Source organism: Crinia signifera, chromosome 19 (assembly GCF_055691185.1).
Source record: "Crinia signifera chromosome 19, ASM5569118v1, whole genome shotgun sequence".
NCBI lineage: Eukaryota > Metazoa > Chordata > Amphibia > Anura > Myobatrachidae > Crinia > Crinia signifera.
This window is the reverse complement of record NC_139226.1, coordinates 58,883,886-58,910,060: the sequence shown is the minus strand read 5'-3', so window position 1 is coordinate 58,910,060 and position 26,175 is coordinate 58,883,886. Positions and strand designations below refer to the sequence as shown.

Sequence of the window (26,175 nt, the reverse complement as noted above, 5' to 3'; positions counted from 1 at the left end):
GGAAAATAAGACTTGACAGAGGAATAATAAACTTTGTGTCAACCGGTTTAAAGCTCATCTCAAGTACCTGGGTATTGCAATTTATTGAAGAACTAGTAAAAGCTCATCAAAGACAGCCCCTGCAATGTATTTTCACTTTGATCTTTACAAAGGAGTAATTTGGTCCATTGAGTAGCCTCTAGTGGTCAGTGGCAGTACTTCACCTCATAGAGGCGAGGAGTACTTTACGGCGCAGATTCATCTGTCCCTTCTCCGTATCCAGAAGATAAGTTGGGAGGTATGTTAAGGTGTATCGGTTACTTTATTTATACAATGTAAAGATTAAGTATAATAATAAAGGTGCAAAAAATTGTAGAAAAAAAAAACAATACATTGCATGTATTCAACATTTTAATTTAGTAGTTTGGTTTTCAAACCTGACAGCAACATAATGCCTATAAATATCTGCATACACCAATTCCGTATAACACAATTCTGCACAAACATACATTTTGTTTAACAAAGACACATACACACACACACCTCCCTGACTTTGAATATCATAAAATCTTTTGCTTGAATTATCGTACAAGTTAAAAAAAATTCCAGCCTACAACATTATGTGATGCCAAATGGGCTAGGTCAGTGATGGTTAACCGTGACACTCCAGCTGTTGTTGAACTACACATCCCAGCATGCCCTGCATCAGTTTTAGCATGGCCAAATAGTAAAACTGTAGCAGGGTATGCTGGGATGTGTAGTTCAACAACAGCTGGAGTGTCAAGGTTAGCAATCACTGGGCTAGTTCAAGGAACTAGGGCTTTTACACACTGGTTCCATGTGTTTAATGGCTGTTGACATTTATCGACAAATTCTGAATGACAGTCAGAACATCAACATGGACAATAGGTTAACATTCCCACTAGTGTGTTGACATCATTTTTTTTTACATTTTTACTTATTTAATCCTAACCCTATGAATGACAGGATGACATTTTGGTGCCAACCTATAAAATATTAACACTTTAATAGGTGTCAATGTTTTATATGTTGACATATTGCTTGTGTCCACATTCTGACCGTCGACAATCAGACTATGTAGAAATTCAGTTAACCTTCTGAAAAGAGAAAAAGCAGCGCTACAAATATCATAAAAATACATACAGTACATCAATGAATATAAATAATGTGTTTAATGACACATTAAAATGACATGTAAAAAATACATAAAAATAATGATAAAATAAAGTGGACCCAATGGAGTGTTCTAGTCACAATAGTTGATTGAACCTGCACTGATCTAAGCTGGTGAGCCTGGACCCTATATGGGAGGAAGAACTGATTTCCACTTGGAGACTGTTGACCACCCGCTCATTCTTCTGATCCTGTCCTATAACATCTGCTGAGGATTTGTGCCGTTCTTAACCCTGCAAATTGGATTGCACCAAATACACAGGTACCCCGGGCTGGCTAAAATGCATCTATTGCCAACGGGCTTTGAACAAAGCATCCACCAGGATATCCTCAACGATCCAACAAGGACTTCCTCTGAATGTTGGACATCAGCTTAGATCAGTGCAGGTTCAATCAACTATTCAGTGGTGACTAGAACACTCCATTGGGTCCATTTATTTTATCATTAGTTTTATGTATTTTTTACATGCAATTTTTATGTGTTATTAAACACAATATTTATATTCATTGGTGTATGTATTTTTTTATGATATGTCTAGCGCTGATTTTTTTCTCTTTTCTTAGTTTTTTACTCATTTGGGGAACTGACCATCCCCTTAAGCAGCAGCTTATTAAGGGGACAACACATAAATGGGCGCTCTAAATGAACCTCGGTTAATTATTGTGTAATAGTTAACCTTCTGATCCTATGTTCAGTGCACATTGTTAAAGCTTAAAAAACAAAAATCCTCATCAAGTTCGCCATTGCACCCTTTTAAGTCACTTTTGGTGTTGCCGGCAGTATTCACAATTATTAACAGTCAGTATAACGTAGAAGAGCTTGTGATGCGCTATTAACGCCAGGAGCCGAGTTACAATGTCCTGTTTATGGGCCAGAATTGAACTAAATTTGAAAAGTGCTAAAAAGGAGAGTGATAAACCACCAGCCAATCAGCTCCTACCTGCCATGTCACAGGCTGTGTTTGAAAAATGACAGGTAGGAGACGATTGGCTGGCTGTTTATTACTCCCTATTTTCTCACTTCTGAAGGCTTAGTACATCTCGCCCTGTGTGTGTACCAGGCATGCTAAATTCTGCATTTACCTCAGGCTTGCCGACTTTTAGATTCTCCTTTCTGGGAAAAGCCCGGAGAGGAGACTTTCAGCAGCCATTCGGGGGCGGGGCTTGAGCGTGATGTCATTAAGCCCTGCCCCCATTGTGTAAAATTGCGCAGTGGGGGTGTCCCTGAATCCGGGAGGGTTGCCCACCTTTCCGAGGGCTAGGAGGGGGACCAGATTTTCGGGAGACTCCCAACCCTGATTTACCTTTAGTGCCTGACTACAACATGCAAATAGACCAGGCTTTCCCCAAGATTGATCCTCCAGGCCCCCTAACAAACAGTCCAGGTTTTAAAGCAGGCATGTCCAACGTTGGCCCTCCAGATGTTTTGAAACTACACATCCCAGCATGCTTTGCAATAGTTTTAGCATTCTCTAATAGCAAAACTGTGGCAAAGCATGCTGGGATGTGTAGTTTCACAACATCTGGAGGGCCAACGTTGGACATGCCTGTTTTAAAGGATATCTTTGCTCGAGCATAGATGGTTAAATCAAACTTTGTAAAATACTAATTAAGTTGCATGTGCTTAGGTCGATCATATTTAGGTCAACATGCATTGGGTCGACCACTGATGGTCGACAGGGCTTAGGTCGACACCTGAAATAGGTGGTCAGGGTTGGAAGGTCAACACAAACATTTGGACGACAATGAGAAGGTTGACATGAGTTTTGTACGTTTAGAGCCAACATGTGTCAGCAAGCGGTATTTCATGACCTACCATCCACTAGGGCGTGGTGAGAGAATAAAATAGTGCGCTCAGTGCAGCGAGTTATGCGAGGGCACATGGTAGGTACACCTTGGCTGTGTCCATATTGACTATGTCGACATTCGGGGGAGGACATGAAAAACCCATGTTGACCTTTTGACTGTTGACCTTCCCATTGTCGACCTTCCAACCCTGTCAACCTTAGCCATGCCTACATATTTCAGTGTTGATTTAAGCCCTGTAGACCTTCAATGGTCAACCGAATGCATGTTGACCTAAATAGGGTCAACCCAGAGACCAATACCCGCTTATGCATAGTATCCTTATAACCTGGACTGTTAGGGTGCCTTTAGGATTGAGGAACCCTGATCTATATGCATGTTTCAGTTATGCATAATGTCGTATAGTGGTACATCTGGGCATTGCTACATATAAAAGTTCAGCAAGCCTTTACAGCAGGCCCTTATAAACAGTGGCCCTCCAGCTGTGGTGAAACTACACATCCCAGCATGCCTTGCCATAGTTTTAGCATTCCCTTATAGCAAATCTGTGGCAAGGCATGCTGGGACTTGTAGTTTCACAACAGGTTGCCTACGCCTGGTCTAGAGCGTCTGTATTGTGTCCGTGTGCAGGATGTTCTTATTGATTCTACTTCCGCCCAGTGCCGGCGCAAGGCATTTCAGCGGCCCAGGCAAAACCATGAGGGGGGGCGCTGTTGACCTACTCCACGTGCGAAGCGCCGCTAACCTGCTCCAAGGGGTGGGGTCGCTGCGGACCTACTCTGCAGGGGTAGTGTTGGCCGCCGTTGACCTCTTCCAGCAGAGCACTCTCCTCCCTGCCCTCCCAGCTGATCCCACTGGTAGATGGGGCTTAAATCTGGTGGAAATGGGAAGCGACACTAAGAAGTCCGTCAGGGTTTCCATAATAGCACAGGAATGCCTTCCCATAGGAATTGCTCTCTCTTCACAGTCCTGCACCCCCTAGGTAAAATACGCCAATAGTTGATAGCATACCAAAGCAGGTAACTATCACATACCTCCCAACTGTCACGATTTTTGCGAAGCAGTCCCGTTTTATTGGCAGAGCAACGGTGAATCAATGATGTGCTCATGTGTGAGGCAGGAGGGTCCCGGTGCATAGCCAGCAACTCACAGAGTGCTAGGTATGCTCCCACAATAACGAAAATGGGAGGCGTGGCACGCAATCATAGCATTCCTGTTATTCCACACCCCTTTTTGTCAAGGCCCCTCCCTCATTTTTTGGTAGGCACAGAAGTTGCCACAATTTTCCACTGCACTGCAGTTACATATATCCTCATAGGGCAGTGTTTTCCTAAATCAGTTCTCAAGGAACACTAACCGTCCACATATAGCAGACCTCATTTATGCATAAATTATTTTGATTTAACCATGTGTGCTCATGATGGATGTCATCAAAACCTGGACTGTTTGTTTTACATGAGGGCCGATGTTGGGAAACACTGTACTAGGATTTTGCTCTCTCCAGTGAACCACATGTCAAATACAAACCCCATATAGAGCTTAACCCTGAGAGAAGCCAAATAAAACATTAATTTTACTAGGAAAATGCATAATTTAAAATAGATTTTTTTTTTTCTTTTAGCAATTGCTCTCTTTTGCATTTTGTTGCCTACAATAGGCCCCAAACACTCCAACTTCCAGGTCCAGGCATAAAACTCCACTAGACAAGACAACTTCTTATAACCAACTCCTTTCATACAGTAGTCACGTGCAGCAAACAAGGCCGGTTAGCGATACTTTGGATCGGAGAGAAATTCTGATTATATTCAGAGTGATTTACATCAAACGACTCATTAACTGGTGGGCACATGCCCATTTGCAGCATTTAAAACCCATTGCTTTTTTCGTTCTATTGGACATTTTAGCCATGTGTTAAGTTTAAGTTAACATTATAGCATACCTCCACACAGTTGATCCCTGCGAGGAGGGACAGGGCGCAAATTTTTGGAGGCGTGGACTAGCAAAAAGGGGGGGGGGGGGTGTGTCCTGTACTCACAATGCTGACGCGAGGCCACGCCACATTTTCGCCACCATGGGGGCATGTGCAGCAGCTCCATTAGCTGCTGGCTATGCCCCCAGCCCGTCTGGCTGCAGGAATAGACACTGTGCGCATCAGTGTCTATTCACGGATGACAGAGGGGACTCCCAACTCCTCCCCCCCCCACCCCCCGCCGCAGGACACTGCTGGCCCCGGGAGGGACGCGGGAACGTCCCAAAAAAAACGGGACATTCCCACAATAAGCGGCACGGTTGGGAGGTATGTTATAACATATAATTGCTTTACTTCTGCTGCTGTGGATTCTTCTCTGCTATCAGCAATATGTACAGCAGTACCCAGAGTGCAACTTTTCCTTGTATCTCAGTGCAATACAAATAAGCAGCCTGATACTATAAACATATGTCTAAACAACACAGAACTATGATAGAAAAATAAAGCTTTTACAAGATAATCAACTGCCTTTGTGATTTTGGATGCAGCTAGCAGACAGCTCCAATAAATAGTCAAACATTGAACGAATAAAAGTAAAAAAAACCAAAAAACACGATTTGTAGGAGTATTGTGTAGATTCAAAAAAATCCATCCATTATAAACCTATAGCGGCATATGTACCAAGCCATGGAAAGTGGTAAAGCGGAGAGCTAAAGTACCAGCCAATAAGCACCTAACTGTCCTGTCACAGGCTTTTTGACAACAGTTAGGAGCTGGTCGGATGGTCCATATTATCACTCTCCAAAAAGTCTTATTCTCCTGAATAAATGTGGCAGTATGTGGACAGGTCCACTTATATAACCTAGGCAGATTTGGCTTTTCGATCAGTCTTATGAGTGCCTGAGAGGTGAAAGGTCAGCAGGAATCCCAATCCATTCTGGGAGGAAAGCTGCATCATAATGAAAAAGTTTCAAGAATTCCGATTCTGGCAATGTGAAGTTTGTGAGGTAAACAGTTTCCCCCCCAACCAGGTAACTTGCCCAGAAACCAAAGGTTCCTATTGTCATTATTGTGTGGTTACACCCAACCAGAAGTGCAAAATCTTTGCCAGGAGTTGACTCATTACCATCCCCTGAGAAGAAGACATCTCCCTTGGAATTGTCAATGTTTTCTTTACACCAGCTCATTCCGTTGCTGGTCACAACAAAAACGGGTTCTTCATATTTTCTACGGAAATAATTCATGGCCTTTTCCAAATATCCTTTGTCTGCCACAACACCCTTCCAAACATTTGGCATGACATTCACATAGTCTCCTCTCCGGACGTGGACCCCAATATAGGTAACATTTGTTCTGGAACCTTTTAACCCTTCTAAAACTTGGTTGGCTTCATCCTTAAGGTAGTCGTGGATTGTAAATTCCCGAAGGATTTCATCCCGAATATGATGAAAAAACGTCCATGAACAGGGAAAGCCGGTGAGTTTTATAAAACTTTCTTCAATGTGATTATATTCTTCTGACATCCAGTCGTGTATCCAGTACTCTCGAAACGGGACACGGTTGACAACATTGTAATGTAAAACTGGCAGAGTGATCTTAAATATTGGTGCCAAGAGGTTATGCATCTCTGTAAGTATGAAGGCTTGACGTTTATTGGCTTTGGCCAAGGCAAATAATGCAGCATATTCGCCCATGTGATTGCCTAACCTACCATCAGGTTTCACCGTCCAAATTCCGTAATCTTTGCATTTGGCTACTATATCGCTAGTGCTGGAATCGGAGATGTACTTGATCGGTTCAGTAGGCTTCTCTTCTTTATCAGGACATATAAAAGATAAAGGTATGTTTGCAGAAAAAGTCAAAAATTCTATATGGAGCTGTAGTCGGTACAATGCCGAAAAGACGATGACGGACACAAAGATACATCCCAATAGCAGCATTTTCTTTTTCTTGTTTGGCAACTCCATCTTTATTTGGTGCCTGTAGTGTATTTTTGGGAGATGTGAGATAGGCTCATCGATACAATATCTAAGACCTGCCAGAGAACAGAAAAATAAGTGTAAATTATAGTAATCATCATTTTATTTATATACTACTCTTTTATCAAGGTGCTCTGCAGACATAAAAAATAAACAATGCACATAATACAGAAGATTTAAGTAGTACTATAATAGATAAGGCAAATCATACATAAGCCAAATTTGCGGGGACCAAATCATTCATTGGTTGCCGACCATCGAATAATTTGAAACGTACACGCAAAACTAAGACACTCTCAGGCGCCTTAGTTTTGTGTGTTCCCTGTACGGGGCGGGAAGCTGACATCCGGCGATCTCCGCTGCCCACCCCCGGCAGCCGTGTCCTTGTTGCTTAATATCCATGGGCACTTCCCCTTAATAACCCACCCCCCCCTCATTCGTGGGTGCGAACGGCATGGTGAACTAGCAGTTCACCATGCTCGCTCACACCCAGCGTATGCACATGTGCAGAAATGCGCATTACAAAAACATTGGTAACCCCCTTAGTGTATTACTATCTCCCTGTTTGCTGAACAGACTTGCAAACACAACTGTGGTTTTGAGCCTTGCCCTAATGAGGTAGCATTTGACTTCCTTGTACCTATGTATTTTGTAGTGAAAATTATTTGGCCTGATCTTATTACATAAATAAAGGGAAAAAAAAGTTATTTCATTCAGCCAGTGATATTGCAAATGAAAAAAGAAGAATCATAAGCATCATGAAAATAATAATTATGGATATCAGGCAATAGGAGAAGGGATTATTAGTTAAGGACATGTATTTTATACACTCTGCTAACAAACTCAGGAGTGCTCTGACACACTGTATTATCCAATTAAATTCCCTTGAAGTCAAGATCGCGTCGCATTGTATGCTATTGTATGGTATACAATGTGACGCGATTTGGGCTAAATGCCCCCCATTTGTATATGTACAGGCAACCAGATGCCTGTAAAATATGTGAAATGGCCCCCCAGACGCCATTTTTAATTGTATACCCACCCTGATGGCTAAATGCCCGCCACCCCACTATCAATGCCAACCCGAAGCGTGGCGAGCGCAGCGGTACGCGTCCTCCAACCTTTTCATACCCCCACTATCCACGTCGGCGTGGAGTTGATTTTATATAGTGTGGCGAGCGCAGTGAGCCACCAAGCCCGAAGCGTGGCGAGCGCACGCATATTACTTCACATGTAATTCGCTGCGCTCGCCACACTATATAAAATCAACTCCACGCCAACGTGGATAGTGGAGGTATAAAAAGGTCGGAGGATGCGTACCGCCGCCCCTCGCGGGCTTGCTGCGCTCGCCAAGCTTCGGGTTGGCGTTGATAGTGGGGTGGCGTTAACAATGGGGGGCATTTAGCCATCAGTGTGGGTATACAATTAAAAATGGGGTCTGGGGGGCCATTTCACATATGAAACAGGCATCTGGGTGCCTTTACATATAAAAATCGCATCGCATCGCATGCAATATGATTGTATGCGATGCGATACAACGCGATTTTTAGGTGCGATGAAGAAAATCAGGCACCCAGATAATACACAAGTACCAAAAATACATAGTAAACATATCAGTCCCAACCAATTGCTAGCTATAGCAAAAGGGAATGTATTGCCTTTGGGAATCTCCATGCATAAAATAATTATTTTATTAGCATCAATAACAACATAGTAACATACTAGTTTAGGCTAAAAAACAGACGTATGTTCATCAAGTTCAACCTTTGGTTAGACTAGAGGGTAAGGTCTATTTGTTATATCCCTATATATATGACTTGTGTTTTTGATTTAATTCTGGAGAAATTATGATTGTTGGTTGTACATAACCTTGGATGTTTTTAACTAATAAATGCTTGTCCAACCTTATTTTACATGTATTTATTGTATGACACCATGCAGCATGTTCCCAGCAGGTGCCACTCCTCTGCTCCTTGGTGCTGGCCTCTCTCCCCACAGCAGTTGGGCAGCAGCCAGAATAGCACTGTTGGCAATCCTGTACTGCCACCCACTGCTCTACAGTCACAACTGCAATGCCAATACTGTAGGCACTCCTGCTCGGCTGAAACCATTATTTCCTTCAAACTGGGGACACTGCAGCCACCCTCTCACTAGGTAAACCACAAGCACACTTGTACTGCTAACACAACTGGCTCACCTTCACTGCCAACCCACACTATATCCCACAATGTGTCCGGCCCACCCAATATCCTGTTGGCTGCATGCAACTACAGTGGTACTGTATAGTACGGTAATGTGAATTGGTACCAATATGTGGCCATGCCCATTCACTGAAGCCACATGCCTTCATCCTGCACTGTCCATATTTTCAGTATGTCTGGTTATGGCACTATGGTGAGGTTTTATGTAGTATATGGCGGTCACACCAGATGTTGTATGGCAGTCACTGTGATGCTACAGTATCTGTATTATATGGTAGTCACTGTGGCAGTTTTTGTGTTATATGGCGGTCATTGGGCCAGATTCAGAGATCTATACAATCTCAATTGTTTTCTATACATCTCTGAAGGTTAGAGAGGATCTGTACTTTGCATGTCTTTTGATGACGTTTGCAGCACCTTTAAGCCATGTAAGGAAAGACACTTGGGGCTTGTACCACCAGAATTCCAGAAAACAGGGGAATGCCGCCGCCTTTTACGTGGCAGCATCCTTGGACACAGCCTCACTGGCCCCGGCTGCAAGAATTCCAACCTCTATGCAGAAACATGATAAACTCTGACTGATACTGTGTGTAAGAGATGATCTGCCTGCCGACCAGAGCAGCATCACATGAGTCCCGTCTTTGCCACACCAAAAGATGCACGCCTGGCCATGGGGCCTACAGAGACACCTAACAACTGGATTCTCCAGCCACACCTGATCTCTTCTAGGCTGCTGGTGCCTCCCTGCTACTGATACCTTTCTGGTGTCACTAACCTACGTGGAGGCTACCTGGAGCAGACGCCCAGCAGCTGGTCTCCGGACACTAAACCTTTCTTCCAGGATGGCTCATCTGGCTACAGCCATCAGACCCTGTGCGGGGCACCACATCAAACTCATAAGTCTCTGCATTCGCCAAAGGCCACGGTGTCTCCCCTGGATAATACCTGTCTCTGATGTCCAACTCCTGGCTGCATCCCTCTGGTTCCACCCCTGACTGTGCCCCATGCCAGCTAGGCCTCTCTGGACCACAAAGAGTGATGCAGCATGATTCCTTCTACCGTACATGCATCTTGGCCACACCTTGGATGCAGTGAGGTGTCTCAGAGTATACCAGATATGCTGGTCATCAATTGTCTCCGTACATGAATCTGATCAGGGACTTTCACCACACAGTCTGATTGAGGGCAGGTGCTGTCCTGTAATGTTCATCGCAAAGACTGGTGAGCGAGTGGTCACTGTGCATTTTTTTCACCACTGAGAGTCTTGTGAGGTCGCATCCAGAAGTTTGGTTGCATGCGATGGGACTACACATTCATGCCTGGGGGAGTTAAGTGGCTTGTTGTAGTTTACACTTACAAAAAAATATACAATGGTGATATCCTATCAGATTTCCCATATAAAGTGTGCCTTGGTTCCATGTACAGCTTATCTCATACAGGGCTATATGTACTAAGTTTTAAAAATTTAGTGATAAATGACCAACCAGTGTATTTATAATGGGTGCGGCATTCCCAGGGGGGCCCACACCGCACACGCTGAAGCTATTTGTTAACACTTACCCTGTGGAGTCCCATGACAGCAGCAGCAGCGCTGTGAAAATCACCTGGAAAATGTCTGCCATTTTTTGGGAGACTTGTGCATGAGCAGTAAAGGAAGAGTGCTCTAGTGCTCAGACTCTACAGCGCTGCACTACAGTCTGCAGAGAGGAGAGAGCCTGGACCGATGAGGGTGCACACAGGCCGTTTCCTCTCTTATAATGCCCCCGCTCCTCTCATTTTTCAAACCTAGGGCCAGATTCTCTAAGCTTCAAAAGTGATAAAATAGAGAGTGATAAACAGCCAGCCAATCAGCTCCTGCCTGACATTTTTCAAACACAGTCTGTGACATGACAGGTAGGAGCTGATTGGCTGGCTGTTTATCACTCTCTATTTTATCACTTTTGAAGCTTAGAGAATCTGGCCCCTAGCCTTTAACATGGCAGTTAGGAGTTAGTACATCTACCGTGGCTGAATCACCTGCTATGCTCATGGATGGGATGAAAAAACATGAACCTGATAATAAAGATGGCCCCCCTACTCCCTGTGTCCTGCTGGGGAAAACGCTATATTAATAAAATTACTATTATCATTAAAATACAGGCTATCCTGTGTAAACCCAGGGTTACTGATGTTCACGCAGATCTATCGTATATGCATCTCAGGTCCCTGGATGCAGGAGCAATCACAGAAGTTTGCCGGAGAAGTTAATTTACACAAAATGCTTCTTGCATCATCAGCATATTTACACAAAGCTGCTATTCTGTGTACACAGCGCCCACTTTGGAATCCGACTCAAAGTCTAGTTACTGCTCTGCATTATATGAAACACTATATGAAATACTGGTTGCAGGGGAAAATTTCTGATGGGGTTTCCATATGTTTGAATTTAAAGCCATTGTCGTTAGCCTATGAAGGCTGAATAATTATCATTAGGGTGGCCAATCCTGTGATCGGGCCCCAAAATCCTGGGATTTCAGGTTAGACCGTGCAGTCCAATGCTAGGCAGCGCCTGAGCACAGGCACTGCCCGGCTTCTCCCATTCCTGGCTTTGCGGTTCTGTGCAGCCTGACGTGGTCAGAGGTGTCATGCTGCGCAGGCCGCACAAACCCCGGTTATGGCCACACCGCCCGCCAATGTAAGTAAATATGCAGGCGGCTGGGGTATTTCTTTTATTAGGGACTCCAATCCCGGGATCGCAAATTTTTCAATTCTGGGATTGGCTTCCCTAATTAGCACATAACAAACTATAGCCTGCCTTAAATAAAGTGCACTTTCTAGTCTAGTCTAGTCAGAACATAAGACATATGCAGGCTTGGTGATCACGGTAAGCCAATCACCACATTCTTTCTCTCATGCAATCATAGGCAAACGCAGGGGGGGGGGGGGGGTCCAGCTGCATGGGAACCCCCATTCCCCACAGCCTTGACAGCAGGCCCTACATGCAGTGTGAAGGGCGGGATGAAGCTGCTGCACATGCTCAGTGGCAGTAGATCAGGGTTGCCGACTTTTGTACTCTCCTCTCCGGGAAAAATCGGAGAGGAGACTTTCAGCAGGACTTCGGGGGCGGGGCTTGAGCTTGACATCATTAAGCCCCACCCCCAGGATGTAAAATAACTCGTTTTGCCCATCTCCGTGGAGGGGGCATGGCTAAAGTGATGCGATTGTGACACTTTAGCCCCGCCCCCTCCTCAGAGACCGGCAATTCGGGTTATTTAAACAGTGCGGTCAGGGGGCGGAGCAAGGGTTCCCCAGAATCCGGGAGGGTTGTCCACCTCTTCAGGGGGCTGGGAGGGGGACCCGATTTTCGGGATCCTCCCGGCCATTAAGGAAGGGTAGGCAACCCTGTGTTAGATTTTCCAAACAAGTTTGGTGTACAGTATGTGTGTGTATATGTTTGTGTGTATGTGTGTATCTGAGTGCTCAGTCATCACACCTGAGAGAGAATCTGGTAAGTGGCTTACTGTAATCATTGGGCCTGCATAAATGTGAAGACCTGTATCACATAAACTGCATTTGGTTTGGGGATGGGGGGTCCTATTTTGTTACACACTCATTCTTCATCCTTCATGGGCTGGACACAATCGCTTTAAAACCAAACTTTTGGAAACTTTTCCCCAGATATCCTGCATTTGCCCCTGGGTGCAATGACAGAGTACTCAGATACACACACACACACCTACACACACAAACACAGCAGACTTCTGCTGTCACTGAGCATGTGCAGCAGTTCCATCCTGCCAGTTATACCGCATGTAGTGACTGCTGGCCAGGCTGGGGAAAAAGGGGGGTATCCTGGCAACTGGAAACCTCACCCCCCCCCCCCCCACACACACACACACACACACACACACACCTCCATCCCCCCCGTTAGCCTAGGACTTGCCAATATTTGCTTTATTATTTGTGGCAGGTTTTACCTGGAGCATAGGTAAAAACCGTCACTGCTAATAATGTATTTGCTGACAGTGATTAAAAAAAAAATCTAATAAAATTAAATATTCTACATAATGATATGCACAATTAATTTAAATTTATCACAATAAATGTCAATTTTAATTTATTACCAAAATGAATAGGTTTTTTTTTTTAAATGTCTAATCAGGCGGTCGGTCCACTCCTACAAAGGCAAATACCCTGACTCACTATTAGGCAGGGTTACACATTCATAACTGGACTTATCAGTTACCTCGCTCTTGGCAAAAGGTTAAAGATTACAGTGTTACGTATATGTACAGATGTACAGAGAATAACATGTGTTCATACTCTCATAGGAGAACAGTCCAGGTGTGATACAGGACGACACTATTTAAGACCATTTACTAAATAAGTAAAGTTGCATAAAATTGCCATTAATTACTGGTACTTTCTCTTTCTTCTCCCTTTACATCAACAATTACTTTCTACTATTCAAGGAGAAAAAAGAAAGAAGGGTGGTGGAGGGCTATACCTAATAATAACACACGCTGATCAATTGGGTATTACATTAAAATATACACGAATTTAATATATGACATAAATAATAACACTAGTACAATAATTATAAAAATATGCACAAAATAAAATTGCTACGGACAATGAGAATAGTTGATTATTACCACTTGTTCCTATTGAGGATCCCTTTAGTCTTTATCCCTTAATGGTTCTACTTAATAAACAATATTTGAACCATTATAGTAATGAGTAGGACGGTTCAAGGCAGGGCTAGGCAACACCGGCCCTCCAGATGTTGATGAACTACACATCCCAGCATGCCTTGCATCAGTTTCAGCATGGCCACATAGCAAAACGAATGCAAAGCATCCTGGGACGTGTAGTTCATTAACATCTGGAGGGCCGGTGTTGCCCAGCCCTGGTTCAAGGGCTAGATTTAGAGATTGTATTTTCTATTCAGTTAGCTATATTATGCCGTGTAATCCTCCTACGTGTAGCATTAAGCAAAGGTCTCATTTCTATGAAGTAATTCACCTGCATTATGTAACAGCAGAGTCATAAAGGAGAATATTGTACAGATGATAAGTCCCACACCTTCATAGCTGTGGTGCTGGAAATAAGTTCTACTAGCAGCACATTTATGCTTTTCATCAGCTTTATTTTTACCAGCAGCCCATTTAATATATATATATATATATATATATATATATATATATATATATATATATAAAATATCGATATCACACCTGTATTTTAATCTTAGCAACCGGCATTAAAAAATGCCACGAGACATTACTATATTGTTCTTGCAGCACTCAATTGCAGGCTAAGTCTACAGCTGAATCAGTCCCCACCACTAGTGACTAAAATAACTTACAAGCCTAGGAATGAAGCTGGTCCAATAGCATGAGGCACTGGAGAGAGCAGCATACACACACCACTGAGAAGCTGAAAGATGGCCACTGAAAGGGTCCTCCCTGGCATCTTCTTTTAGAATGTTATAGATTTATTGACCAGTATGGTTGGTTGGAACAAAAATCTGGTAATGCCGTAAAACTGACAAAAACAGTAATTCAGACAAATGAATTTACCCAATTTACTATTTTTGCCTGTTTCTCATTTTTTTTAGAGCAATTATCAATCCCCATATGCACCCATACTTTACCAGATTTTTGCAACCAGCCAGATTGTACAATAAATGTTTAGGTGTATGGACAGCTTTAATGTGTGTGGATGGACAACCCCAGGAGGTTGGTTTGTCCATCCTTCCAGGGGGTGGGGAACTCAATTTCTGGGAGCCTTCCGGCCATTCAGGTAGGGTAGGTGAGAACGACTATACCAAATACTTGAGACAACAACCATCATGCAGTATACTGTAGTGTGTACACCCAGTTCATCGTTTGATGAATTGTGTGTCCTCATCTTCCTATCTGATGTGCTGCACAGCAGACGGTGCAATGCAGTTCTCTAACGTTGATACTGTAATGATACATTGTGTGGCGGACTGTGCATTTTATATGCATGATATATCCAGGGCTAAAAGTGGTCCTGGAGAGGTGTGGGAACTCCTTTCCATCTGCCACCTAATTACCCCCCCCCCCCTCCCCCCACTAGGCAGAGCCAGGGCCAGTGGCAGGGTTTTCAAAATTTGGGTTTCAAAATTATAATGCTTTTCTGCTAGAATTACTGTGCCAGGGCCAAGGCAAAGCTGAACTTTGAGGTGCTGGAACTCATTTCCACCCCCGTTCCCCCTCACTTTAACCCCTGGATATATTGTTACATCATATCGGCCCATAGTAAGACCACTGGATTGTTCAGGTACAGATTGGGCAGGTCTCATCATTGCAGGGGATGGCGATGGCGACGCCAGCCGCCATCCCCCGCCATATGTACAGCGAAAGGGGACTCGCGCGCATCTCGTGCGCGCGCGTCCCCTTCCGACGGCGCTTACCCCGGGTCACCGCCGGCTTGTCAGCGGTCAGCCGGGGTCCCCACCGCCTCCCCGCACCCCCCCCCCCCCCGACGCATGCGCGTCTCAGTCAGATGGCGAGCCGGGCTGCTGGCGGATCGCCAGCGGTGATGTTCTGGCGATTCGCCACCATCTGTATGTACCCAGCACTAGGACAGTTGCCAAACAGACAGGCTATTAGTATTTCTTTCTCAATGCAAAGAAAGGGATATAAAGGTTACTTAATATTTAATCTAATGCAAACCTAAACGTTGCCCTATATGCAGGAATGTACAGAAACGTCCACTAGCACTGCCCTCTTCATCTGCTCTCCTAGTCCCCATGAAAGGAAATCTAAAACTAAATAAACAAACCTCCCTTGTACCCAGAGCCGAATTTCACATTATGCACGTGAGGCACGTGCCTAGGGGCGGCACATGTTTGGGGGCGGCACTTGGATGCCTGTGATAGTACTGTCAGCCTAAAATGTACCAATAACTGCAAAATATCCACTGTACTATATTCCATCTTAAATAGAGTATAAATGGATAGGACAAGCAGATACTGCCCCTGTAAACTGTCCTACTTAGTAAATATGTATTCAGAATAAAATAACATGTCACAGTTAGTGGCTTTTTTGATAAATCCATTATATTGGCTATTATCAAATGAGGGCTTATAAGCAATAAAAAAAATAAATAATACAATTAGGCTGGGGGGGGGGGAGCTTAGGGGCGCCCTCATCCCTAAATCCGCCCCTGATTGTACCCCAAAGTTTTACCAAAATACATCTGAAGCAGTAGAAGTACGGTACTTGCCAAGTACTTGCAATAATTCTTCCGAATATTCCAGAGTATCTATTGTAGAGAATACAGTGACTGACAGATACTGTTGAGTGGTGACCAGGGCTATTTTTCAGTAGGCTCCAGCAGGAACGGAGGCCCTTATTCTAGTTCACTCTTACTGACAAAATATTTCTTAAATGGACAAAACCATGTGCACTGCAGGTGAGGCAGGTGTAAAACCCCACCCAAATCTAATTATCTCTGCACAAGTAACACCTGCCTCACCTGCAGTGCACATGGTTTTGTCCATCTAAGAAATATTTTGTCAGAAAGAGCGAACTAGAATAAGGGCCTCAGTTCCTGCTGGAGCCTGCTGAAAAATAGCCCTGGTGGTGACCATGATATTATAGTCTGCTTTGTGAATGCTTGATACAGCATAGCCACTCTGGCATTGTATGTGCTTTGTAACATGCTGAATCAGGGGAGACACAGAGATGTATAGCATACTTGCTTACTATTGAAAAGTAGTTTCAGGGAGATTGTAGCGGTCATCAGAATTTGCCACGCAAAATTGAGGGGGCGTGTCATGTCCCACCTATGGGCCTATCTATTTCCACTCAGGGGTGTGTGGTAGTGGCAGGTATAAATGGGTATTGGGGGGAGAATGTGGGCAATGCTGCAATCAGCATTGCTCTCTAGCAATATTCTCCATCGCCTGCATGTACAGGGGACAAAGACGGACATCGCTAACAACCCGCAGCAGCGTGCATGACTAACTTGTTTGATATTCTCCCATCAGGTAGATGCTTCAGGTCCATTCCTGCCAATCGTCAAGAACCGCAAAAAGCTTCTTCCCGACAGCTATTCAGCTATTGAACAATGTACTGTAAGATACTGCTAATCTAAACACCTGACTGCTCTATCTAACCTTGCAAATCATAACATGTGAATTGTCATTTGTATGCGCAACTGATGCAATGTATGTATGTCCTGTTATCCCTCTTGTACCATGCTTGAAGCTGCACTGTATCCACAAAAAATTCCTAGTATGCGAGAGTATACATGGCCAATAAAGTGATTCTGATACTGAAAATGTAAATTATGAGAGGTGAAAGGATAAAGCTGCATCAGTTTATTAACTTTCTCCTGCGCAGCCACCACCCAGCCCAGACACAATGCAGCAGCGGCCCCATGTCAATAACATAATTTCACTCTTACATTTTTGGGGGCTAGTCAATGTCGGGCACTATTACCAACAGGAAATAGCAACGTATGCCTTTTCAATGCTGCAGTTTCCGACAGTTCCTACTTTAAAACAAGTCAGATCTGTTTTGTTGGAAACGGCCATGGATTGTCAAATTCACAGCTGTTTCTCGACAATCCACATCTGTTTTTGCCAACATGCCCACTTTTCACCACTCGACAGGGTGGCCGGCATTTAAATAACATGACTCCCACACCATGGCATCTCTAGGAAGGTCCTGCCCACTGATTCTGAACCTGCAGAAAAGTGAAAACTGCAAATGTGTAAGTCCGGAATGCCGGGGGTGGGGCCCACAAAACTAGCGCTGTTTATGCACACAATGCCCACACAGGGCCGGCAACAGAAATCTTGGGGCCCTGTACACTGATATTTCTGGGGCCCCCAGTGTAAAAATAAACATGCAATACCAATAAAAATACATGAATAAATCAAATATATTGTAATGTTAAGCTCCATACACACCAATATATTGCTCAGTTTCCTGATTTCATCAGCCACCAGAGATGGTTGCTAATAAAAAATTAGACTCTCTGCCGGTGGAAGCTGCTGGTCGCAGGAGCATGCTCGTGGGACCAGTGACCACGCCAGGGCTGGTCGTGGGAGTGCACTCTTGCCCTGTACACATGGGGATATGGTTGCACAGCGACCATATCCCCGGCAATTATGGCTAAAATCGCCCGTGTGTTTTGGGCTTTTTTTTTGCAGTAGCCGGGTTTTGTATAGCGGTGGTACAGAGAGTGCACGCTAACTTTCCCTTACTATTATGGCGCCTCCGGATCCTCAGTTATCTGCAGCTTCTACTGCAGGGCGATTAACAACGGAACATCTTTTGAAAATACAGTATCTGCTTTTTGGGATTCACAGAAGTTCCTATAAAAGTTTTCTTGTTGATCGCCCAGCAGTAGAAGCCGCAGATAACAGCGAATCCGGAGGCGCCATAATAGTAAGGGAAAGTTAGCGTGCACTCTACAGTTAGTCTCTGTACCACCGCAACAAATAAAAAAATAGCTGTAACATTACAATATCTGTGATTTAATTATTTTTATTGGTATTGCATGTTTATTTGAATGCACAAACACACCTTATTTATTTTTGTTTAAATATTACAGAGCCGCTTCGCGGAAATCCATTTTTACAATTTTTATATGGCAATAATGATGACTACACAAACCGACTTTGCTCTTCTCCAACTGTGACTGTCCTGTAGTGACTATAATTGCTTCTCCTGCTGTGATGAGAAGGCAGGGCAGGAGGCAGCCACAGAGTGCAGAGCAGATAAAACAGTGGGGCATGGGCGGACATGCAGTGCATCATATAGGGGCAAAGATGGACAGACAGACAAATGGGAGAATGCACTGATGGCCAGAAGGGAGGGGGCATAGACTGACAGATAAAAAGACTGAGCATTATATAGGGGTGTAGATGGATAGAAGGGGGCATAAATAGATGGATGGGAGGGGGCACATATGGACAGAGAAGTGCCCAAACCCTCTTAACTATGAGTGTGCAGCTTCTATGGGGCCTGATGGATTAGGGGGGAATCCTAAAAGAAATCTCACTACACCCTCTAAAAAAATATTTTTATTTTTAATGACTGCTGCAGCACAGGGTTTGGGGCCCAGCAGCAGTTAGTACCAGTAATGAGTTGATGATGAATTGAGAGGGGAAAAGGAAGAGATAAAGTGGGCACATGGAATGGTAGGTTGCGGGGGCGGCACAAGGAGTGGTGAAGTGGGCACAGAAAAAGCTAATGGTGGCACAGAAAGCTAATTGGTGGCACAAGGAAGGCTAAGGGGGCTCTGGGGCGTAGGGGTATCTGTCAGGTGGGGGTAAGGCTACCCATCACTGAGAAAAATCAACCCCCACCCCCCAGAATGAGGAGACACACCCGGGTGCCCCATCATGTACAGCAGCATCACCCAATGCACTAGAGCCAAGACCACCTCCAAGCAGTGCCATCACTAGCTTCGCCTTCTCCTCAAGCTGTAGTCCAACTCCGCCCACTTGCTATCAGGGCTTGGGTTGCGCTGCCGGAAGTTCCCCCATCCTCCCTGCACAGCAATTAGCAACTGCTAGTCCTGGAGACAGTGCTTGCTGGGGGAGGGGGCGGAGTTACAAAAGAGTCAGCCTGTAGGAGACCCAGCGGCAACGCGCTGCAGTAAGGCACACAGACGGACCCCACAGGCGGGGCGGCACGCACAATAGATGGCCGCGGGCTGGGTAACACACAAACACGAAGCTATACAGCTTACAGGCGGAATGCGGCTGGGCTCTGGGGCCCTAGTACGGCACATAGAGGGAGCAAACAGACAGGGGCGGCGCGGCACGCACAATAGACGGCCGCAGGCCGGGTAACACACACAAAGCTATACAGCTGGGCTCTGGGGCCCTTCAGATCGCCCGGGCCCGTCACACATGTCCCCCTTGACTCCCCCTGTCGCCGGCCCTGTGCCCACATGAATATCACTTCTTACGCTCACAATTCCCACAAGACTAGCTCCACTTACGCACACAATGTCCACAGGACTAGCACTGCCTACGCACACAATGCCCACAGGATTATCGCTGCCTACACACACAATGCCCACAGGACTAGCACTGCCTATGCTCACAATGCCCATAGGACTAGCGCTGCCTAGGCACACAATGCCCACAGGACTAGCGCCACCTACGCACATAATGCCCACAGGACTAGCGCCACCTATGCACACAATGCCCACAGGACTAGATCCGCCTACGCACACAATGTCCATGGGACTAGCGCCTCTTATGCACACAATGCCCATTGGACTAGTACTGTCTACACACACAATGTCCACAGGACTAGCGCCTGCTATTCACACATTGCCCACAGGACTAGCACCTCTTACCCACACAATGCACATTGGACTAGCACCGCCTACTCACACAATGCCCACAGGACTAGCGCCGCCTATGCACACAATGCCCACGGGACTAGTGCCTCTTATGCACACAATTGTCATTGGACTAGCACTGCCTATGCACACAATGCCCACAGGACTAGCACCTGTTATTTACACATTGCCCACAGGACTAGCGTTGCCTACACACACAATGCCCACAGGACTAGCGCCACTTATGCACACAATGTCCACAGGACTAGCGCCACTTACTCACACAATGCCCATAGGACTAGTGCTGCCTATGCACACAATGCCCCCAAGACTAACGCCACTACACCAGGTCCGGGTTATAATGGGGGCACATGGGGTCAGTACCCCTGGGCCCCCCTCTATCTAGGGGCCCTCTGTGGTTGGCATGTTTTTTTTTTTAAGCCAATGGGTTTGTGCATGGGAGTCTGGTAGTGCTGCAACTTCACCTATCTGCCAATATGACAATGATTAATGGTGCTGAGCATCAGGAGTCAAGACACACTGACTGCACAAGTGTGCAATACATTACTGGGAATTGCCTAAGTCCCATAAGACTTTGCACAAGAGGTCAGAGGCTGAGAGACTTGTGCTGGGCTCTGCTTGTTGGAGGACATCATATGCTTCTCAGGCCCATAGAGGACAGCAGCAGCAGGGGCCTCGTCATGGGAGGGTTTTTAATCAGAGGCAGCGCTGAGCCTGTCAGGGCTCCTACAGAGTATAGTACAGAGGGACAAACACATGTTTATATTAATATCCCTCCCCCCTCCTGCAGTTGACCATTGACCAAGTTTATACTGATTTTACTCTGTGTTTTGACAGTGTAATATTCTCCCATGCAGTTTGCGGCCAGTAATGACAATTAAGAGGGCCCCCCCCCCCCCCCCCCGAAGGCTTAATCCGGCTCTGCACCACACACACAATGCCCACAGGACTAGCGCAGTTTACGCACACAATGTCCACATTAATAGAGCCTAATATGCACACAATTCCCAAATGGATAGCGCCACTTATGCATACAATGCCCACAGGACTGATGACGCTTATCCACAATGCCCACATACAATAGTAACTAGTAAAACAAATATTAGTGCACTTTGCACACATAGGGGCCATTTCAGACCAGTTCATACCGGACCGAATTCAGCCAGGTTCACGATGTTCGGGGTTTGCGAAGTATATGCACATGTGCATACCCTGGGAGCGAATGTCTTCGGCAAGTTTCACACTCGCCAGGCTGTTAGCTCCAGGAGGGGAGGAAAGAAGGTATCAGCAGGGGAATGCCCAGCATTTTATGGGCGTCCCCATAAAAAGGTTTGCCATTTCCCTGCACATGTAGGTGTGGCAATTCCTGCTTGGGGCGGGCAGGTGATGTCACATGACGTCAGTGCCAAGCCCCAGTTCGGAGCACAGCGTGTAAATGAAAAGTCAGTTTTCATTATGAACGGCAGAAAAATCAATCGACAGGCAGTAAGCATCGAATGATTTTTCGGCCGTGCGGTCTCCAGCGAGGGGATGTGTTTGCGTAGGCATTCCCTTGGCATGCGAGGGGTTTCATGCGCCGGAACGAGGGGAAAACCTAGGGAACCGGTCTGAATCAGGCCCATAATGCCCACATTAGGAGAAAGGCACAGCTAGATACAGAGACAGGAGAGGGGGAAGATGAGAAGAAAAAAAAAAAGCTTTTATAAAGGATGGGAAACTTTCCTTAACTTACCCATCCTGTGCTGTGGGGACTGCGGGCTGTTAAAGGGGTGGAGCCTGCTGGAGGGGGCGGAGCCAACTCTTCTGCTGTAGCAGAAGAACTTCAGCAGTACTGGGGATTGGCGTGGAACCTCCGTGGTCACCATCACAACTGCTGCTCTGCAACTGCCTGTCAGTGTGACAGGTGGTGCAGCAGCAGACAATGGGCGGTATTCAATGAGGCTGATCGCCATGTTTTTATGGCGATTTTGTGCTGTAAGGCGAATTTTTGACTAAAACTTGTGAATCACCCTATTCAATGACCAGATGGCGAATACATTTCAAGGTCTTTTTCGCCATGATTCACCGAGTAGCAATTGCTATCTTTTTATGGTGAAGTGGAATGTGAACTTTTTAAAAAAAATGTTTTGTTTTTTACATTTGGTGTCAAAAAATCTGGAATTTTATTCTGTGGAGGGGCATGCTATTTTTATTCATGTGCTGTAAGCACATGAATATATATTAATTTAAAAAAATATATATATTTTTTTACACAGACCAACCAGCAGGGGGCAGGGAGCCGAGCCGCTCATTAGATATTCATATATTCACTGCACCCGATCATTACATATGCATGATCGGGTGTAGTGAATATACCCGGTCCCCTGCTGGCACCCCCGGGGGGCAGCCTGTGCTGCCTGGCTCCCGGGGAGCCCACCTCCCCCCACAAACGTTCTGGGGCAGGCAGGGAGACTTCCATCTCCCTGCTTGCCGCTGTCCTCAGGCTCCCTGCGGCATCGCCGCAGAAGTTAAAATTCGCCGGTCAGGGGCAGCGAGCCCCTGACTCGTTGAATACTGGAGCCGGTGAGGCTCCGGAACGCGGCGAGCAGTGGCGAATGTGCAGCGAATCCTAAACAGGATTCGCTGCACATCGCCAAAATGCTCATTGAATACTGCCCACTGAAGTAACAGGACGGAGCTCCGGAGCTTCCGTGCAGAGCAGAGCTGGCTTAGTAGTATGAGCAGGCTCTGGTGCCCTCTCCCAGCCCCAGCATCTCTAACACACTGTCACTGCCCAGTGCTAGTGCTACTGCTCATAAACCCGCGGTGGCCGGGCCGGCTTTGAGCGATAGCAACGTCTTGCGCCATGATGACGTGTCACTTTAGGCCCCGCCCACCAATTTTTGGGCGTGCACAGTCCGGATTTTTGCTGCGGCACCAGCAAAAAGCGGGAGGGTGAGATGGTTTTGCGGGGCAGCAGGAGACTCGAGTAAAATCTGGGAGCCTCCCGCTAAATGTGGGAGGGTAGGTAACTCTGACATATAGTCCTGTGTCATGTCTCTGTGTGCTAGGTGTATTTTCTGTATACAATCATATCATAAATTGGGATATATCACAGGTTCTCAAACTCGGTCCTCAGGACCCCACACAGTACATGTTTTACAGGTCTCCTCACAGAATCACAAGTGAAATATTTAGCTCCACCTGTGGATCTTTTAAAATGAATGAGTTATGAATGCACCTGGGGGGTGACCTGGAAAATGTGAACTGTTTGGGGTCCTGCGGACAGAGTTTGGGAACCCTTGGGATATATCAATATCTTACCTGGAGCATTTTGGAAATATCTTTGTCCCATTTTTAGCATTGAAACAATGGTTGCATCCAGTGCAGGGTTACCTACCTGACCCTCTCATATGTTCCTGGACTTCCCTGGTAATGTATGATTGCCATCACCTGTGAGGAGCTAGGTAATTGATAAGAAAGGTGTTTCACCGCAGGTGCTGACAATCATACATTACCAGGGAAGGCCAGGAACAGAGCATTTTCTCCCTGAAGGAGAGCAGTGCTATTTTTCAGCAGGAACCAGCAGGAACTCAGTTCCTGAACCTCATTAAATATGACATCATCAGGAACTGAAAATCTACTTTCCACAAGATAAGTTTTATTTTAAAGTCACCTGTGAGTGTCTTTGTTTCTAAATACAATATATACATCTATCTATCCCTCCCTCTCTCTATTATATGTTTTTTTTTTTTATTGATCCACCCCCAGACCTGGAGTTCTTGAACCTATTTTTTCAGAAAAATAGTACTGAAGGAGAGGGTCAGGTAGGCAACCCTGATCCAGTGTCAAGCATAAGGTGCCAGGTAGGGGTCTACCACATGATTTTGCAATAATGACCACCCACCCTTATTTGTAAAAACAGTGAGTGCTGCAATCCTTCAGGAAAACTACAACTGCTCTGATCTTCCCACTTAACTTAAAGCTGGGTACACACCTACAGATTTATCTGTCCAATCTGTCTGGTGAGAACAAAAATATGGAAGTGTATATGAGCAAATTACAATCAACATTTGCTCACAAATGCTGAATCACAGCCAAAAACAATTGTTATATTAGATTGTGTTATATTGATTTAAACCAGTGGTCAGGGAACTTGGTCCTCATTACCCCACACAGTTAGGGTGACCAACTCATCCCTTTAATCCGGGGCACATATTAATTACACAGGTTCTGTGGCAGTTTAAAACCAGGTGAAATGGAGTCTTGAGGTGTGGCAGTTTAAAACCAGGTGAAAGCCAGCCACAGAACTTGTGTAATTAATATGTGTCCCGGATTAAAGGGATGAGTTGGTCACCCTACACACAGTGCATGTCTTACTGGTAACCCAGCAGGTGCACAGGTGTACTAATTACTCAGACACATTTTATAAGGTCCGCAGGTGGAGGTAATTATTTAATTTGTGATTCTGTGAGGAGACCTGCAAAACATGTACTGCAAGGGGTAATGAGGACCGAGTTCCCTGACCACTGATTTAAACAGTTTTACTGACGGACCATTGTTTGTTTTTCCACCGTTTGGGAGCAAATTTGTGATTGTCCTCTGCTCCCATACATTTCAGGTTTTTGTTCTCACCAGATAGATTGGACAGATAAATCTGTAGGTGTGCTATTACACTTATCTGGGCTTAATTAAGTAATTGATTAGAAGGATGTTAAAAAATAACAAAGGAATTCAGCCCAGGTTACTGCTGCAACATACTGTACAGAGGCAGAACTCTGGGAGGCAATGGAGTCATCTGCCGCCGGGCTCCTGCTCCCAAGGGGGCACCTCTCCTCCCCCTGGAAGTTTAAATCAGTTATTTAAAAGACATTGCTTCTGTGGCTGAGTTCTGAAATATATGTGTTATCTATCTATCTGAACAGAAATATTTTATATGTAGGGTTGTATGTGTGGGGGGGCACCAATATATATCTTGCCTCCGGGCAACTGCAACGAACTTACGCCACTGATACTGTATATGTGGTTTGAGAACAGAGCATATGTCCTGAATGGAGGGGATCATGCTGAGAGTGGAGGGGATCATGCTGAGAGTGGAGGGGAGTGTCTGGTGCTTTCCTAAAGTTTAACATTTCCTGCATCATTGTGCAAGCAGCTTTTGTGTACACCAGTGGTAGCCAACCCTAGCCCTCGAGAGCTACCAACAGTTCACATTTTCCAGACAACCTAGCTGCTGCACAGCTGCACTCATTAATCATTGACACATTTTAAAAGATCCACAGGTGGAGCTAATTAGCTCACTTGTGATTCTGTGAAGAGACCTGCAAAACATGCACTGTTGGTAGCTCTCGAGGACTAGGGTTGGCTACCCCAGGTGTACACCATGAACAGCACTGCCAATAAGAACATTATACTGAATAGCATACCTCCCAACATGACCCTCTCCAGGAGGGACACAATGCTCTGTTCCTGGATTTCTCTCATCTCCTATATATTTGGCTACATCTGTCACTCAAAGTGGGTGTCTGTGTCTATAACGCTCTGTTCCTGGACTTTCCTCTTAATGTGTGATTGCCTTCATCTGTGCTGAACACCTTTCTGAGAAATTAACCTGTTTAAAACAGGTGATGGCAATCATACATTAAGGGGAAGTCTAGAAACAGAGCATTGTGTCCCTCCTAGAGAGGGTCATGTTGGGAGGTATGTGACAGAGAACCAGCCCAGT

The 26,175-nt window shown here is 45.4% G+C and overlaps 1 protein-coding gene across 3 annotated transcripts in view; it reads right to left on the bottom strand.

Annotated features, from left to right (window-relative positions):
* Positions 1-2,708: 2,708 nt before the first annotated feature.
* LOC146042578 (galactoside alpha-(1,2)-fucosyltransferase 2-like) overlaps positions 2,709-26,175 on the bottom strand; it is a 273,576-nt gene continuing 250,109 nt past the window's right edge. For all 3 annotated transcript variants that reach the window (XM_083162632.1, XM_083162633.1, XM_083162634.1), the window contains one exon: positions 2,709-6,983. In XM_083162632.1, coding sequence (XP_083018758.1) covers positions 5,839-6,983 — 1,145 coding nt within the window. In that variant the 3' untranslated portion in view covers positions 2,709-5,838. The remainder of the gene's footprint in view (positions 6,984-26,175) is intronic.